This window comes from Xyrauchen texanus, chromosome 19 (genome assembly GCF_025860055.1).
Source record: "Xyrauchen texanus isolate HMW12.3.18 chromosome 19, RBS_HiC_50CHRs, whole genome shotgun sequence".
Classification (NCBI taxonomy): Eukaryota; Metazoa; Chordata; class Actinopteri; order Cypriniformes; family Catostomidae; genus Xyrauchen; species Xyrauchen texanus.
The window spans coordinates 25,947,376-25,966,175 of NC_068294.1; the positions used below are offsets into that span (position 1 = coordinate 25,947,376).

The window sequence follows — 18,800 nt, forward strand, 5'->3', positions numbered from 1 at the left end:
AGCTTAAAATACATAGGCGGACAAAAGTTTGGAATAATGTGCAGTGTTTGCTGTTTCGGAAGGAAATTATTACTTAAATTCACCAAGGTGGCATTCAACTGATCACAAAGTATAGTCAGGACATTACTGATGTAAAAAACAGCACCATCACTATTTGGAAAAAAATATTTTTTTTATAGAATCTAGACAGGCTCCATTTCCAGCAGCCATCACTCCAACTACTTATCCTTGAGTAAACATGCTAAATTGCTAATTTGGTACTAGAAAAAGAAAAAAAAGAAACTTTCTTTAGAAACTCGTCAGTCAATCATTGTTTTGAGGAATGAAGGCTATACAATGCTTGTAATTGCCAAAAAACTGAAGATTTAATACAAATGTGTACAGTATAGTCTTCAAAGACAAATTAAAACTGTCTCTAACGAGGACAGAAAGAGAGGTGGAAGGCCCAGATGTAAAACTAAACAAGAGGATAAGTACATCAGAGTCTCTAGTTTGGTGGTAATTCTTGTTCTGAAAGATCTAAATGCCAGATTTAAACTCGCATCATTTTCATGTACATCATGGCTCAATGTGTCTAAAACATACTGAATGGTTCAACTCAAACTTAATTTATATTTTGAAACTTGAATCTGATCTTGTGTCAGTTTAAGTAATACAATCATGAGTGGACATTTAATCTATTCTGACTCTTTCAGATGTTCTCTAAGCCCATTGGTTAATTTATTCATCATTTGTCCAACATTCCAGATCATAAAGCATTGCTGTTTTCAAATTATTCCCTTTCACCATTTTTGTTTAGTTTTTTTAATTGAAAAAAACATTATAAGCTGTGCTAATATAATGCTGTAAGTAAGGAATTATTGACGATGGACCGTTGAATCATTGAAAAATAATGCACACCTGAGGCGGTAATGCAGCGGAGTGACCGTTATTATTATTATTAGTGACCGTGCATGATTTTTCAATAATTCAATGGGCCGGAGTCAATTATTTTGCTTATATCACAAGGGTGTGCTGACTTTGCTCTCGAGAGACTTTGTTTTGAGAGCGAAAAAGGTACCCCCTTCCCCCCCCACAGAATTGTATCAAAGTAAACATGTAATTTCTTCACACTGTAAACACCCCCCCCCCAATGTTGTAGGCAGTTCTACACACTTGCATTTACTTGAAAAATAATTGCACACCTTAGAACATTTGTGAACCAATCAGAATCAAGCATTTAACAGCCCCATGTGTACAAAAACTTTAATCATACCTCTGAGTCATTTAGAATGAAGGCGTATTCCAAATTGTATCAAATAAAATGTATTGAATTCCACTGATGTTGATTGCCAGGAAGTTCAATAATGTGATGTAATTCAATAAGCACAGGTTATTAACATTGTATAAATAAAAAAAAGGAAACTATGTGGAACCATTCAAGACAAGAACATATGGTACTACGAGAAGCTTGATTCAATGTGCCATATGTCTTTGGTAATGGCTTACTCAGAGGGATGCATTCCCCCACCTACCTTTCTTTTTTCACTTTCTCTGTCTCTCTGGGTCCACAAAGCTCAGCCCAAACAGAATTAATGTGCAAGTCATCAGTCACAGAGGAAGCAAAGCTGTGTGATAAGAACACCCCCAAAATTACCTCACAACTCACCGCAGCATCTGTTAGAAATGTCATATTCATTATTGCTTAGCACTAAGCATGTGACTTTTATATACAGTACAATGACAACTGTGTTAATGAGTGTGTCTTTGTGGAATATTACACAACAGTCTCTTTATAAGATTTAATTTGGTAGGTTATTCTTTCATATTTCTGGGTTGCTTCAAAATATCAAACTTCAGCTTCAGTTCAACTGGTTTTTCCTGCAGGATTTAGGTTGGACACTACTGGTGGCCAAACAGTACAAGAATTGTTTTGCTTACATAAGTACCAAAAATGTTCTAGTAACTATTGATTATATAATTAGCCAATAATTAATTGTTCAAAACATCCTCAAAACCATGTTTATCCTTGTTGCAAATTAACCTGTATCAACATTTTGTTCATGCTTTTTGAGGATGAGGAATGTCACGCAACTGTTGGCATTTGCCTAAGTTGGCTAGCTTCTATCAAGTGACAGATGAATTTGTGCCAAAATGCAATTGTGTTTGACTGGACATGCATTCTTTGATGTCAGCAATGAAAGATATGGGAAGCGTTTTGTCATTCTTTTAAAAATTGCTACGCCTATTCATTTTGTTGGTTTGTTACATTATATATTACTTACATTTAACATTGTTTTTTCTCTGCGGACTTTGACCAGATCAGAACAGACCTGTGGCCGATTTTTGGCATGCGATGCACCAGTTGTGAAACACTGGTCTGTATATTACTTGAAGTTAAAGGGTTTGTGGTGTTACTGAATGTTGAAATGAGTCACAGGGCATGTGTGGGCCAGCGGTCACAAACACAAATGCACACACACATGCTAACTGAACCCTGCACTTCTTGGCTGTTTCATAGTGGGGCAGGCAGTTTGGGTGATGGCCATGCCTATCGCTCCGGCTCCCTCTGTGCCCCTCAGGCAGCCCCTGCTGGGATTTGGGCCTTGGGCAGTGAACAGACTGCGACTTCAATCTGTTTAGTTTCACCACTGAATCATGCAGCCCAGAGCTGCAGTGAAAAATAACCTCGACCTGGGCAAAGATAACAACAGCAGAGCATAATACAGCATTAAAATGAGGGAAACCCGGTAAAGAAAGATGGTTCCAAACAGATGGAGGCCATTTTACCACCAACAGAGGAGGATGGGGGGAGCTTGTGTATTCAGCATTCAAGGAAGCAGAGATAGAAAAGCATCCCGCTGTTTGGTAAATGTCAGTGAGCCCCTTGTGTGCATTGATTATCTGCACTCTCAGAAATTCTAACCATACTGTTTCTATACTGCTTCAAGTTTTCAGCTAATGACCCTGCATTAGTGTGGAGTGGCATGAAATAACTTGACAGGAAAACAGGACTCCTGCCCTCAACATTGGGGACCAACAACTGGCTGACAATTTGAATGTATTCTACTGTAGATTTGAAAGGCCCAATCTCACACCCCACACTCGTTCTGACCTTCACTTCACACAAACACCAACACCTCCAGCAACCCCCGTCCTCCCCCCTCCTGCTACTCAAACTGCACTTAAGATCTGTGAAGAAGAGGCGTGCCGTGTCTTCAGAAAACAAAAGACAAGGAAAGCATAGTGTCCAGATTGCATTTCACCTGCTTGTCTTTTATACTGTGCTAACCAGCTGGCCCCCATCTTCACACTGATCTTCAAAGGATCACTGGAGCAGTGTGAAGTGCAATGCTGCTTCAAACGTTCAATTGTGATTTCTGTCCCAAAGAAACCCAAAATCACAGGACTTAATGACTACAGACCCGTCGCCCTGATATCTGTGGTCATTAACTCATTTGAGAGACTGGTGTTGGCCAACCTGAAAGACATCACTGGACCCTTTCTAGATCCCTTTCAATTGGCTAATCGAGCAAACAGGTCTGTGGAGGATGCAGTCAACATGGGATTGCATCATATCCTGCAACATCTGGACAGACCAGGGACATATGCAAGGATATTTTGTGGACTTCAGTTCAGCTTTCAACACCATCATCCCAGCTATTCTCCAAACTAAATTACATAAACTTCCACATCTATCTGTCAGTGGATTACCAGCTTTCTGAAGGACAGTCAACAGCTAGTGAGGCAGGGGAAATTCACTTCCAGCACCTGTACAATCAGCACAGGTGCTCCCCAGGGATGTGTGCTCACTCTACTACATTTCTCCCTGTACACAAAAGACTGCACAGCCAAAGACCCCTCTCTCAAGCTTCTGAAGTTTGTAGACAGCACCTCTGTCATCGGCCTCATCCAAGATGATGACGAGTCTGTATACAGAAGGGAGGTTTAACAGCTGGCTGTCTGGTGCAGTCAAAACAACCTGGAGCTGAACACGCTCAAAACAGTGGAGATGATTGTGGACTTTAGGAGGAACCCCAACACTGATCACCCCCCGCCCCCGCCCTTCAACTGATTCTAGTGCAATGATGGGTATTCAAAATAATTACTAATTGTTTGGCAATGATTCATGAAATCAGTTCTCTTTCATTAGTATTTGCATACACAGATGTGTATGGATGTGCATTTGTTCTTACTGTCGTACTAATGTTGATGATGAATCTGGTTATTCTAAATGAGTGGGCGTGTGCCTGTAGTTGCTAATTAGCATAATACACACCCAGGCCATCTCCACATTAGGGATTTACACACAACTTCTCCTCTACAGCCATTAATATGCAGATGTATCCTTACACTCTCTAAATGCAGCAAGAGTAAAAACCAAATTTGCCATGACCAAAAACAGTTGAAACATAATAATACTACACACACAATTTTTTTTTTTACTTTGAATTAAAGTATATACACTATATATATATATATATATATATATATATATATATATATATATATATATATATATATATATATATATATATATATAATGCATTCCATGTCTGTTTTTTTTGTTTTTTTTTTTTGTTTTTTTTTTTTTGTGTACATGTGGTTTTAATCCTAATTTTATCAAAAGAAATTATAAAAATGTTAGCGCAAACTTGTTAATCGTGATTTCTGCATGCAGACATTCACACTCAGGTTTTGCACACAAATCCGTGCATGCACATGGTTAGTGAATGAAACCCAATTTGATGTGAATTATGTCTGTATTATAAATCATAAATGCTCTCTTTTCTTCTCCAGTCTGTTCACAGTTCTCAAAAGGAGTGTATGCCATTATTGGGGTATACGACAGGAAGACCGTGAACATGCTGATGTCATTCTGCGGTGCGCTACATGTCTGCTTTGTGACACCCAGCTTCCCTATGGAAAACTCCAATCAGTTCGTCATCCAGCTGAGACCCGAACTGCAGGACGCCCTAGTTGGCATAATTGAACACTACAAGTGGAGCACGTTCGTCTACATGTACAGCTCAGACTCTGGTGAGACCTGCTTTTCATGATCTATGCTAAAAACTCTTAGCTCTCAATGGTTAAGTTAAAAGATGATTTCAGGGTATAGCACTGAAATACCGCAAGCTAAAGTGGCACTACTTTAGTGAATTTGCCCTTTAGAATAATATATTGAATATGGCTGGTTGGTTCTCTGAGACCCAATATTTACCCCCACATTGCTGGTATGCAGATTGAGTCAGCTTTTGTTCCCATTTTGTTTGTGAACATGTTAGTGTGCAATGACAGATATAGATATGACTCATGGGAGAGCTGTTTATGTGCTTTCTGTGTACTGATCTTAGTGAATGCATCTCTCCCTGCACATTTGTGCATCTTTTTCCATGGAGATCTGCCAAAATGACTACAGGCAGAGCACTATAGGAATGTTGAATGTCTGTCTCTTCTTAGGTTGAATGAAGACAAAATTCCCTGATATTCTCAGGTCTCTTTCAGAAAAGTCATGGGTAGCTTGTGCTGTTCTCTGCTGCTCCCCTAGCAAGTAGTGTCTTACACACCTGTCAGCACCAGCTGTGCCGTGTGCAAAGGGGGAAAAACCAGAGGGGACAGTGTGATGTCTCGCTCGAAGCAAACAGATCCACTACCGCTCTGCCGAATATTCTCCAGATTTTTCTATAATCTGAGGATATAATGTCCATTCTCCAGGCATCAAGCCCCGTCTGGACAGGAGATTCACCCCCCCCCCCCCCAATTCAAACGGGCCAGCACATGCACGGCTCATAGAGCCCACAGAAGAATGCGCTATGCCAGACTCAATGTGGCATGAGAGCGCACTCCTCCCTAGCGATTGATGTAGGACTCCATCATCATGTTCGTGGAGTTCATTCAGCACTGAAAAGGTCTTGCATTCAACATACCCAGGGGAATGACACTGGAAGCAGTGGTCATGAGCCACAAAAGCCTGTGATATGTTCTCGCAAGGAGAACATGTCCCACTTCGAACACTGCTAGACACTGGCGAAATTATAGAATGTGAGCTCCTCCCCTAGAAACAGAGTCTGTTACCTTGGCAATGGGACACTCTTGTCTAGGTTTACATACATCCTTAGATTGCTCAGATTGCTGAAAATGACCTCTTGATGTTAGGCAGCCAGAGTCTCTGAGTGGGCTAGCACCAACCAATCGTTGAGAATTCAAAACGCTGATGCCCTGAAGCCTCAAGTGCATCAAAACCGCACCCATGCATTTTGCAAAAGTGCATGGTGCTAGTGCAAGTCCGAAGAGAAGGACGCAAAATTGTTACACTTTGCCACTGAAAGCAAATCTGAGAAAGCACCTGTGCTTCGGCACAATCTGAATATGGAAATAAGCATCCTTCAAATCTATTGTCAGAAATCAGTATTGCATTATTATTCTGAATTGACATTTTATTAGCTTGGAATTCAAGCATCTCAAACCCAGAATGGGAATCAACCTGCCGTGCTTTAACATTCCAAGTACCCAATTCGAAATGCCCTTCAGCTGCTGCCAAAGCCGACAGATGGGCAGGCAGAGGGATTAATGCATGGCCTTTGTCTGCAACGCAACTTGTAACCAATAAATGGCACGCTTTACATATTTTTGGAGGCTGCCCCAGAAACAGCGGCACAGTAGAAGGGATCTTCGCTCCCTAATACCAGAGGCTGGTTGAGGAGGATTTGATAATTCTTTGCATTTATTATATTCAGGCATGAAAAATGAATGCAACGAGATGCCTTTTCAGCAGGGACACTGATAGAATAAAACTTTGCACATTGGGGAAATGTTTGTTTTGTGCACATCAAATTCTGTTATGCATGTCTCAAAACATTGGTCATGGACACCAAATTAGATCAGGCAATTATAAAGGTCGGACATGCTGAATGTATTTGGATGCCAAATAAATCATCGTCCCTAGCATAGAAAAAGGGAAGAAGGCAAGCATGAGGGGAATTTAGAAACAAGTAGGCTTGCACAATGGCCCCTGCATTCTTTTGGGGGGGACAACATGTGGTGCTTATGTTCACTGTGTGCCTTTTGCGTGTACTTGTGCCTTGATGAACATCAAATTCTGTTACGCATATCTCAAAATTTTTGGTCATGGAGACAGATGCTGAATTCGGGAAGCAAGGTTTTTTTTTTCCCCCGGCAAGCTGGAATACTGAACCATATTCTGGTTGTCGGATGTTTGAAGTGCGTACAAGCGCAAACTAATTCTGATATTGACCAAAGGGCAGACAGGAGAGAAACGGATACATATATACAGTCCAATTTTGCTCACTGAATGGGGGCTCATCTTCGATACACAGCAAGCGGTAAGCACATGTATAGATCTATTTTTATTGTACATTGAGTTATATTACGTGTGCCCCGAGACTCTTAGTCATGAGGCAGAGACAAAACTCGAGCTGAAAATATTCAATGCTCGTTTGTGAGAGTAATTTACGAAGGAAACTGAGCTAAATTAGTTTAAAAAAAAAACAGGTTAGATCTAAACCAGTCCCAGCATTTAATGGGAGAACAATGTGTAGTACCCAGACAGTGTAAAACATCCTCACGGAAACAAAAGCATCGAATTGACCAACTCATGAGGAACATTCCAAACAGAGCCCATATTAGCTCAAAGTATTTCTTTACACAATGCACTTGGTTGAACAGCAAAAGTAGATCAAACACTAGACTGAAGAATCGAGCAGAGATAACGGTGTGTGTCTCTGCAAATAGGCGAAAGATTAAAAGAAAAACAAGTTAAAATACCTTGCATCTCCTGATAGAATCCCAAAAAAATAATGGCACAGATGAAGCACACCGCACGTTGGTTCACCATCACTCCGCTGGGGAATATTATCTTATTTCAGGCCCCTTGCTCTGCGGCCGGGTTCACCAGTTCCTGCATGATCCCCTCCGCCACGAGCAGTGCACTTTGAATGGGGAGGGGAGATAGAGAAAGGCTGAAAGTGCTCGTCCATTGCCAATGTGCATTCTCCCAGAATGGCACAGAAAAACACAATATGGACAAGGGGCAAATTTGTTCCTCAGCTTCCGACAACAAATTCGCTATATAGCTTTTTTTTTTTTATAGTGACCGCTCAAGACGTGCATGGTAAATCTTTCGCATGCTTTGATCACATGCTTTTACCATGCACTGTCCCTGTCGGACCCAATTAACGTTTAGTTAAAAGGTTCTATATTAAATTGGTCTGAAATTGATGCTGTAAAAACGACATCCTTACCATGCTCTCCACTCCAAAGTGAGAACAAAGAAACCTCGCTTCAACGTGAGAAACAGAACAACAGAAAATCTGATGCGATGGCATGAAGCGAGCACCTTTATGGAGCTTGTGACATAGCTCCCTGGTGCCATTACTAAGCGCCATCAGCCAATAAATTGCCATGATTGTATAAGGGCTTCAGACCACGTGACACTCAGGATGTGTCCCCATAGTGATTACACAACTCGAGTCCCTCGAGAGGGAACTTCATAAACTTTATGAATAAAAATGTGCACGTGTGATTTCTAGTTTAAATCGTATGGCCTCGCTACAGTCTCCGTTTTATCTGCATGGCTTAGAAAAACACATTTGTTAGACTAATTGTTCAACAAGCACAAGGATAATGTGATATTTTAAATAAACATAGAACTTTACAACATTTACATTTACATTTATGCATTTGGCAGACAATTTTATCCAAAGCAACTTACAGTGCAATTATTACAGGGACACAATGGTGGTGGCTGTGGGGATCGAACCGGCAACCTTCTGCGCTTTAGAACAATATGCCACCACCACTCCACAACACAATGATAAGTCTGTGAACTTAAAATGACGAAAGTGTAAACTTTATGAATGAAAATGTGCATGGTGTGAGCTAAAGTTTAAATCAGATGGCCACATTGTTGTCTTCATTTATTGTGTACATCTCAGAAATCTCAGCTTGTCAAGACAAACATTGCCCTAGAAACTATATCATACCCTTTTTGTCCATGTTAATGTTTAAAACTTTTCAAGCATGATATACACTGAGCAGTTTATTAGGAACACCTGTACACCTACTTATTCATATGATTATCTAATCAGCATATCATGTGGCAGCAGTGCATTGCATAAAATCATTCAGATACTGTATGGGTCAGGATCTTCATTTAATATTTGCATCAACCATCAGAATGTGGAAAACTTTTTTATCTCAGTGATTTTGACCTTGGTATGTCTGTAATTGCTAATCTCCTGGGTTTTCACCCACAACAGTCTTTAGAGTTTAATCAGAATGGTGCCAAAAACAAAAAAAAAATCCAGTGAGCAGCAGTTCTGTGGACGAAAATGCCTTGTTGATGAGAGAGGTCAAAGGAGAATGGCCAGAGTGTTACCTTTTACCCCAGCAGCGATCTCAGCAGCTGTGCGTGTGTAACAGGATTATCCCAAACATGGCACTTTATTTCCATACAATAAATCTTCTGTATTGCAGTGAACATAAATTCCCGGGTGGTTCAAAAGAATGTAACAAAAACAACTCTATGGCTCTCCCATATTTTTACCGAACCACACTACGACCATGCTTTTTCCCGGACTTCACTACCCATCAGTCACTTCGTTAGGACTACAAAAACCACAGTCTTACGATCTTAAAGTAATAGTTCTCCCCTCCACCCTTGTCCCGCCACACTGGTTTGAGCTGACAGAAAGTCTACGGTAACTCAGAAAAAACTCTGTACAATTGTAGTGAACATCTAGAGATAGCATCTCAGAATACAAAACATGTAAAACATTGAGGCGGATGGGCTACAACAGTGTTCGTAATAAAGTGCTCAGTGAGTGTATAGGTCATTATATTTTACGAGGGGGGTCCCTGCAAGGGGATCATCATATCTAGGAGTTGTTGGTATCAAAAAGTTTAAAAACTCATGGAATAGAATACTCTTTTGGAAGAGGAGAGCAAGATATATTACCATTGTTGTTTCTGATGATATTTCACTATTTAATCTCTAGGACATTATGACTGCTAGTAACAACACAGAGTGTTATTAATTTAATACTTCAGTACAAACTGAATTCTTGCTGATATGCAATAGCATTATGGGCCATTACAATGTGTGTTATGCTTGTGATAGAGCAGTAACAGAGTGATTTTAGAGCATGAGAGAACACAGCTGCATGGACTTTAAAAAAACAACTAAAATCTCTCCAGGTGAATCCACGCATATCTGCTTCCACTCCGTACTCTCTTACCGCCAGCTTTCCCTTATTTTTTTTTACCTCTCTCTGTTTCTTGCTCTTATTTTTCATTGTCGCTGTCAGTTCTGCAATTGGTCCATGCACACAATAGGTTTGATGCACGCTTGTATTCACATTGCAGGTGTCTCAGCAATGGTTTTATTTTGTGTAAGTGCTCTGGGTTAAAAATGTAGGATCATTAACTCTGTGACTGAGAGGAACCAAACTGCAGGAATCCATATCACCAACTTCTTGTTGCCTAGATACAGCACTGCACTATCTATGGGGTTATTGCTAGCTTTTTAAAGAAATACGTAGAAGACTGTTTGTAGCCTGTATGTGAACCCATCCACAGCTATAGATTGCTGTTAGCTTCATATGCATATAAAATCTTCCTCTCTAATGTGTGACATTGTTTCCGCTGCAGTGTGCTGTTTTCCGTGCTAGCGTAGTACTCCATTGGCATCATACCACCCCAGATGAATGAAAATGAGGCTAAGAAGGGACATCTTCCCCTGCTGGCCCTGTTCTCCATGTGCACCGGGAGCCATTTGTTCAGCCTGCTGAGAATATGAGCTCCTTAATTTCAAATCACCCTGCAGTCTTGAAGTGGTCCAGCTGTTCTGAGTATCATACTGAGTCAAGCAGGAAGTAACACTGGCTCAGATGCAGAGGGGTTAAAGGGCAAGTGTTCAAAACAGAGGCAGATAGAAGCAGAGAAGGAAATCAATACCTTTCGCCTCTCCTGTCAATTCACACATTTATTATTATTGAAATTCTCATTGTTAAAAATGTAAAGCTGACTCAACTCACAATGTTTTAATAAATAGTTCCACTGCCTTTTTATGTTATCGTAATATATTTTCGATTTTATGCATTTGTTTTGAACAATGTATTGACTTGTTTCATGTGACATAACTATATGACCGTATGGGTCTTTTCTCATTTTATTCAGGCATATCAGTTCCCTTTCATAGGAACTCGAGCTGCGTAACCACATTGGGACACACCCTGAGTGCCATGTGGTTTGATGCCCTTGTATAATCAAGCCAATTTATTGGCTGGTGGCGCTTAAAGTAATAGTTCACCCAAAAATTAAAATGTGCTGATAATTTACTCAGCCTCAGGCTATCCTAGATGTATCTGAGTTTCTTTCTTCATCAAAACAGAATTTTAGATTTTTAGGATTTCATTTCAGGCCTCCTTCTTTAAACAGTTCAAGTGAATGTACTTTTCTTTTCTTTTTTTATGGGCCAAACTGCATATTTAGGGTGCATCAAAATAAACCACATGACTCCAGCTGACAAATAAAGTTCTTCTGAACCCAAATGATTGATTATTTTTAAAGCAAAACAATACTTATATTACAGTATTATTTTAACTACAAATGTTAGATTCCGTACATCTCTGTGACGTGCGCTCATGAGAGGAATGAGTTAAAATGTTCACTGTACACCCTCCAATATTTTAGAATATGTAGGGGTGTACTGATATCCAGGTTCAGCGTGATAAGCCAGAGCTTCAATCGCTCATGATCATGTATACGCAATCGATGAAAAGTTCATATTTTTCCTGGCATGCATTTTCTTTGGGGTTTTTGAAGGTTGAAGCATCCAGGATACACACACCAAACAACCATTTTGAACAATACACTTATACAAATACAAATCTACAGCAAAGACAATTAAACATTTGTACAGCGCTCCTTCACTTGTAAACAATGCCTCCTCCACACTTGACATTACAAACAAGCTTTCGTCATCCCTCTCATGAGCACGTGTCACAGAGATGTACAAAAGCGAACATTTGTAGTTAAAAAGTATAGAAGTATTGTTTTGTTTCTAAAAATAATCAATCATTTGGGTTCAGAAAAACATTATTTGTCGACTGGTGTCGTGTGGTTTATTTTGATGCACCCTAAATATGCATTTTGGGCTGTCGAGTACATTCACTTGCATTGTTTAAAGGAGGAGGCCTGAAATGAAATCCTAAAAATATTAAATTCTGTTTTGATGAAGAAAGAAACTCATCTTGGATGGCATAAGGGGTAAATTTTCAGCAAATGTAAATTTTTTGGATGAACTTTTCCTTTAAGTGTTGCCTCTAGCGAGCTACATCACAGGCTCCATAAAACTGCTCCATCGAGTCTGTTCTCATCTGGCCCGTGTTGTACCAGTGACTCACATCGAAGCGAGGATCATTATTATTTCTTCCTTTTGAGTGGCAAATAGGATGGAATTTAAAAAGCGACTCGCGTCATTTTATACAGTGTAATTTCAGAACAATTTTAATGTGTTTTTTTCCAAACATTACAAGGGTCAGATGGAGACATCAGCAGAGCTGTTCGAGGCTTGCAATTTCTGGTCACGAGGCATTATCCCCACTTGTTCCAGTTCCATGGCCTCAAGATTGGGGCTTCGTGTTTGAATAAGCACACAATATTAGTGTCAAGGACTTAACGCCCTTTTTTTTCCCAGATCCATTAAATTATTTAAAAAAAATACACAAAAAAGCAATTCACATGAAACAATTACCTAATTAATTCCTATTTACTAACTTTTTAATTTAAATTACTAACCTCTTCTATGATAAACATGATTTCAATTAGTCCAAGTTCAAAGTAAAAAAATAATAATATGGTGTAACCATCCAGTGACAGTAAAATAATAATCAAAGTCTCATTAAAATCTGAAATTCTTGAAAAAATAAATGCTAGAATTTTCTTTTTTGAATATTTGTCTTTAAAAATTGCCATTGATGAAATTTTTATTAATATTTAAAAAACTTTTATCCACCAAATCAAAGTCATATGGTGTAACCAACAAGTAGTTAACCATTTTGTTGCTTATGTTGACAAAAAACATAAAACAAAGAGGATTTTTGGATGAAGTTTATAGTATTTAGTATTTTGACATTTTTACGAAAAGGCACATTTTGTCCATGTTATGTGGACAAAAAGTGGACATCAAAAAATGTATTGATATTCTTGACAAAAAAAATGCTTTGAAAATGTTTTCATTTTTTTGTTTTATTTTTTAAATGAAGGGTCAACTGTCAAGTTGTCAACTGTCAAGGTACACTGTCAAGGTGCAAGAAAATAATTTTAATATATTGATGATTACACCACATTTTTCAAAGTATTAAAGATATTTTTGGGGGTAGAAAATCCTTTGTGTTTTTTTTAAATATATTAAACCAAATTGGAAACACAGATTACATTTGTACGAACTTGACCCATGTATATTAAACTGGATTTTTAAAAGATTTCTCTTTTTTTTTTTTTTTACCTCAGAAAAACCTTATTTGTCAATGACCCATTACATAATACAAGGGAATATTAACCATCATAATGGTGACTTATAAAAAGCACAAATTTGACCATATAGATGCTTTAATTCTCAATAGTAATTATTTACACATTCTCATAAGTCACTGTACTTTGACCAAACAGACTACATTCAATTGGGATGCAACAATATGAAATTGTAATTGCAATACCAAGCTCACTTTAGCAAAAAATATTTTATCTTTTTAATATCTACCTTTGAAATAGAGTTTGCCTAACAAAATGGAGTTGCAAATGTATTTATTTATTTATTTTTACGTTAATCATTAATTTTCAATTTTATGTCTAGTTGGACTGCTTAATTCAACTTGAATTTAGTCAATTTTCACAAAATGTGGTTCTGGCAAAGCACCAGCAGTTGTTGATCATTTTGTGGTCTATCCCACCCCATAAATGAAATATTTATTCCTGTTATCCCTGCTGTAAGATCCAGTGGTTCCATCAATTACAAAGCATGCTTCTGTGTTGTTACTCTTCTTGTAATTATGGCTTATGCAATAGCTGTGTGGTACTGCATTAAACAAAGGCTGTAAATTTCATGTACAGTCTTTTAATTTTTGGGTGCCATTCAAAGCATAAAAAACCTGTTTTTTTCATAAACAATTCTCCATATAAATGCTCACAGGGGAATTATTTATATCTCTTTGTTGAGCTTGCTGGTGTGTATTGGATCTGTTGGCAGAATAGGCAATAGACTTCCATAGTCAGTTTATGAGCTGGAATGTTGACTCAGATAAAAAAAGGGTTTTGAGTTTTTGAAGTCACTGGATAAACTTGGACTAAATTGTGCACTCACACAGCAAAAAGAATAGATTGGCATGAAAGCATGCAGTCGAGTGTTTTGAGTGGTTTTGATGAGTTTGGAGGAGCTGGCCATGGTGCTGAAGTGCTGAGAACTCAAGAAGCTTAAGCAGTTCTCACTGGCAACATATAAGTGCAATCATGTTTGCTTGTGCTCTAAAATGTCATCACATCATAGGTTATATGATCCTTCAGAACTGTTTGGTTCTTGTGTGAGAGTTGAGGTTGGTTTTATGTGTAAGACTGTGTTAGTTCGTGCTGTGTATTAGAGCTGCATGATTTAGTCAAAAACAGCGTATTGCAATTTTTTGACAAATATTGCAATTGCGCTATGAATTGTGATATGATAAACATTTCAAATCTAATTTTGCTACTGCAATATCCAGGATAAAAGAGCAAAGTGACATCAAATTACACTGTAAGTTGCATCAGCAGCAGCAAACATTCAAGCAATGCAAATTTATTTCAATATTAAGTCATGTTTTGCCCACAGAAATTGTGATGGCTACTGAGAGCATTGTTTTTTATTTGGAGGGATTTTTATGCATGTGTTGGGAGATCCCTGATTAGTCAGGAGGAAAGGAACTAATCGAAGCCCATTTCCTGTCTGTAAGCAGTGTGGCCGACTCTCTTTCTCTTCACTATTCTATGTCTTTCAGGCCAGTTTTTATGAATTCACAGCCAATAATGAGACATTCAGATAGTCAGAGGTGTCTGGAGATAACAAATGGTCAATTCCATAGTCCTCAACATTGCCGGGCTCCTTTTAGAATTTTGTTAAGTCTTCATGAACTGGCTTGTGCAAAGCAGCGTGTCCTTATTACTCTTCTATTGATATGCATTACATTTACTCAAATATGTCAGAAGTGGCTTGAAATGGTACATTTACCAATATTCATGTAAAGCTTCCCATCCCTGGTTCTTGGAACAGTGCAAATTTTGGATGTCTCCCTTATCTGACACTAATTTCATGTCTTATACTCATGCCATGTTTCAGACAAATTTGGAAGCAGAGCATGTGAGCGGAGCGGTGTGACACATGCGTGTGCGCTCCACTCAAAAGCTCACGGCCCAAACAGACGGCTCCACTCAAGTACCACTCATTGGTTCCAAGCACGTACACAGGGGGTCGCTACAGAGCCCCGAGCAACTGCCCCTTTGCCCACACAGGCTGAGGTGCCCCTCTGGATGAAATATAGACTATAGGCCAACATTATTAAATTATCAAATGCGTAGTAATGTACACATCTGAAATTATGTGATTGTATTGTTGTGTTTTAGTTTGTCAGTTCTTGCAGTTTATTTTGGACTGGTTTACAACGGCTGTTAGATAATCGGGTTTACAAAACCTTCCTTATCATTTGTAATCAGTCAAATATTTCTCTGTTAGCACATATGTCATTGAACATCTTCAAATAATGCCTTACAAATGTTAATGTAAAGCAGTTCAATGGAAAGGAGGAGGCGAGAACCGGCTTGGCAATATAAATAATATTTTAATGATAAACTTATGATAAACTTATGAAATGAAAAGCACACACGACGGACATGTCCGTAAACGATCTCTTTCTCTCGTCGCACCTCTCGGATGCTTAATTAGCTTGATAAGGGACCGGGTGTGTATAATCACGACCCGGCCCCGCCCTCCGCCCTGTCACAGTTCAGTTCTAAATTACCTTTATTTACTTTAAACATGTCATCAAACATGCCTCTACAAGTGCTAAAACATATGTGTGTTGGCACAGAAACTCATACAGTTGAAGACAAAATGATTAGCACCCTATGAAATATTTAATTATTTTAAGTGCTGTTTAATGGAGCAAAGATTTTTTTCAACATAGCATTTCTAAACATAATAGTTTATTTAGGCAACTTATAATGTTTATAATACAAATAGAAACAAAATTATGAACAAGAATACAAAAATCGACAGGTCAAAATTATTAGCCCAATACTGTTAATAGTCAATAGTGTATCCCTTTTGCTTGATAACAGCCTTTAGTCATTTGTTGTAGTTCTCAACAAGTTTTAGGCATTTTTTCCATATTTCTATGGGATTCAAGTCTGGGCTTTGTGCAGGCCAGTCAAGGACGTTCAGTTTGCTCGTTTACTCATTTTGCTAGTTCTTAACCAAAATAGAGGTATGCTTTGAGTCGTTATCATGCTGGAAGATGAAATGTCGACCCAAACCAAGTTTTGTTGCAGATTGCCTGAGGTTGTCTTTCAAAATCTTCTTGTAGTCTTCTTTTTTCATGATTCTTTCGACCCTGAAGAGATTCCTGTTCCAGACACACTGAAACATCCACACAGCATTATACTCCATGCACCATGTTTCACTGTGGGAACGGTGTTCTTTGGGTTGAGTGCCTCTCCCTTCTTTCTCCAAACATGGGCAACATCTCTATTGCCATAGAGCTCTAGTTTTGTCTCATCTGACCAAAGGACACGTTTCCAGTATGCATAATTTTTCTCTAGGTTGTCCTTGGCAAACTTCAGTCTAGCTTGGAGGTGTCTCTTCTTCAGAAGTGAGTTTTTCTGGTTCTGAAACCTCGCAGTCCATGCCTGTGCAGGGCTCTAGTGACAGTCTTTGTTGAGACATCAATCCCAGACTTGGCTAAATCATTCACTAGTGTCTTGGCAGATGATCTTGGGTCTTTAGAAACCTCTATCACCAGGTTTCTTTCCAAAGTTTTTGAAATCTTTTGCTTACTGCCTCTGTCAGTCTTGTTCTCCACTGTGTGGGTCTCTTCAAACTTCTTGATCATACTTCTCACTGCAGTTCTTGACACCTGAAAACGCTTTGATAAACATGTATATCCATCTCCTGCTTTGTGAGCATTAATAAGTCTAAACAAATTTATTTTGTCTTTGCCATGATGACAGTTTTATATTACTTCACTTGTTGTTTTGCAAGATACTAATCCTCAGTTTGAAGTGCAACTTAAAGGCTTGGGGGATTAATTAGGTTAATTAGGCGAGTGTTGTTAATTAGGCAAGTCGTTGTTTTTTTTAAATTAATATTCCCTTCAATTTTATAGGCTTTGTATGAATCATATGCAATCTAAAGGACTGTAGTTATTTATATAATAATTATTATATTAGTAAATATCATGTGCCCCCTTTGTTTTTCCTTAATATTTTTAAAGCAGCATAAAGTGAATCTGGACTTTATATGCATCAAACAGTAAGGTTATGGATTTAACAAATAAAACAATATGTGTCCTGCATAAAATTGGATTTTGTCCAATATATATATATATATATATATATATATAATATATATATATATATATATATATATATATATATATATATATATATATATATATATATATTAGATCAAATCATGTTTAATGATCCCAAAACAAATACGAATTGTAAGTTATCATTTAAGAAAAGTCTTTTGCAACCACTAATCTAGAGTGCGTTTTTTTTACATTTGGTGTGGATATGGCTTTGGGAAACTGACCGGCAGTTATATGCCATTTTATCCCAAATATAAGATATCAAAAGCAACAGGTGGTCGATTAAGTGTGATAATTCTGCTATGAAATTATCTTTGCGAGAGCGGAAACATTTACTAATCAAATGCTCAATAGTACAATAGAGGCATAAAAACAGAATGCTTCGCCTGCAAATTAGGGCACACTGATCTGCAAGATCATACATGTTTATTGGTTTTGATGCAGGGATTTTTGTGTGTGTTCACCTGGATTCAAGGAAAATGCTTTGCCAATATACAGTATTATTAAGCTTATATAATCGATTGAGGGTGCTCTAACTTTTGCACTACTTTGGCTGCACTACCATGTTAGCGTAGCACATGCTCGTACTTTCTGGCAATGTGACGCGTAAAATTAAAAAAGGAATCTTTGCTAATTCTCAAAGATAATTCTTTGATTTATACTGTGCATTTATTTAGGTTTGCAACTTCACTAAAACAATGTTTGAGCTCCATAACCTCAGGCCTTATTTCACAGATTCTCAAACAGCATATCATGATGCGCATTCTGGGTTAAGCGAGCGGCACTGAGCGGCTTGAGAGAGTGGAGTGGAATCTTCAAAATGCGCTCTATGCTCAGATGGAATTATCACATTTAACGCTTTGCTCAAATGCTCTTTTTGGAGGTGGGAATACCCGAGTCGAAATTCCCCCCTCTTGACCTCAAAGCCTGCCATTCAATCATATTTTATGGTCAAGTGTACACACCATGAGATGAAGACATGACTTAACAAGTAAATTGCATGTTCTTATTCCAATTAAGTCAGTGTTGATAGATCAGCCTCGAACTCACAATTCAGATATCCGACTTAGATCACATTCCAGTGGTTATATTTGAGTATGAAGTGAGAGAGTTCCAAATTGTCTGAACAGAACCATGAGATGATTATGGTTTGGAGACATCCAAAATGTGTACTGTTGGGAGCCTTTA

General features: G+C 38.3%; 1 protein-coding gene across 1 annotated transcript in view; it reads left to right on the plus strand.

The window, feature by feature from the left end:
* LOC127659765 (glutamate receptor 1-like) overlaps positions 1-18,800 on the plus strand; it is a 142,719-nt gene that overhangs the window by 27,802 nt on the left and 96,117 nt on the right. The window contains exon 3 of the mRNA XM_052149719.1: positions 4,780-5,019. Within this exon, the coding sequence (XP_052005679.1) occupies positions 4,780-5,019 (240 nt within the window). The remainder of the gene's footprint in view (positions 1-4,779; positions 5,020-18,800) is intronic.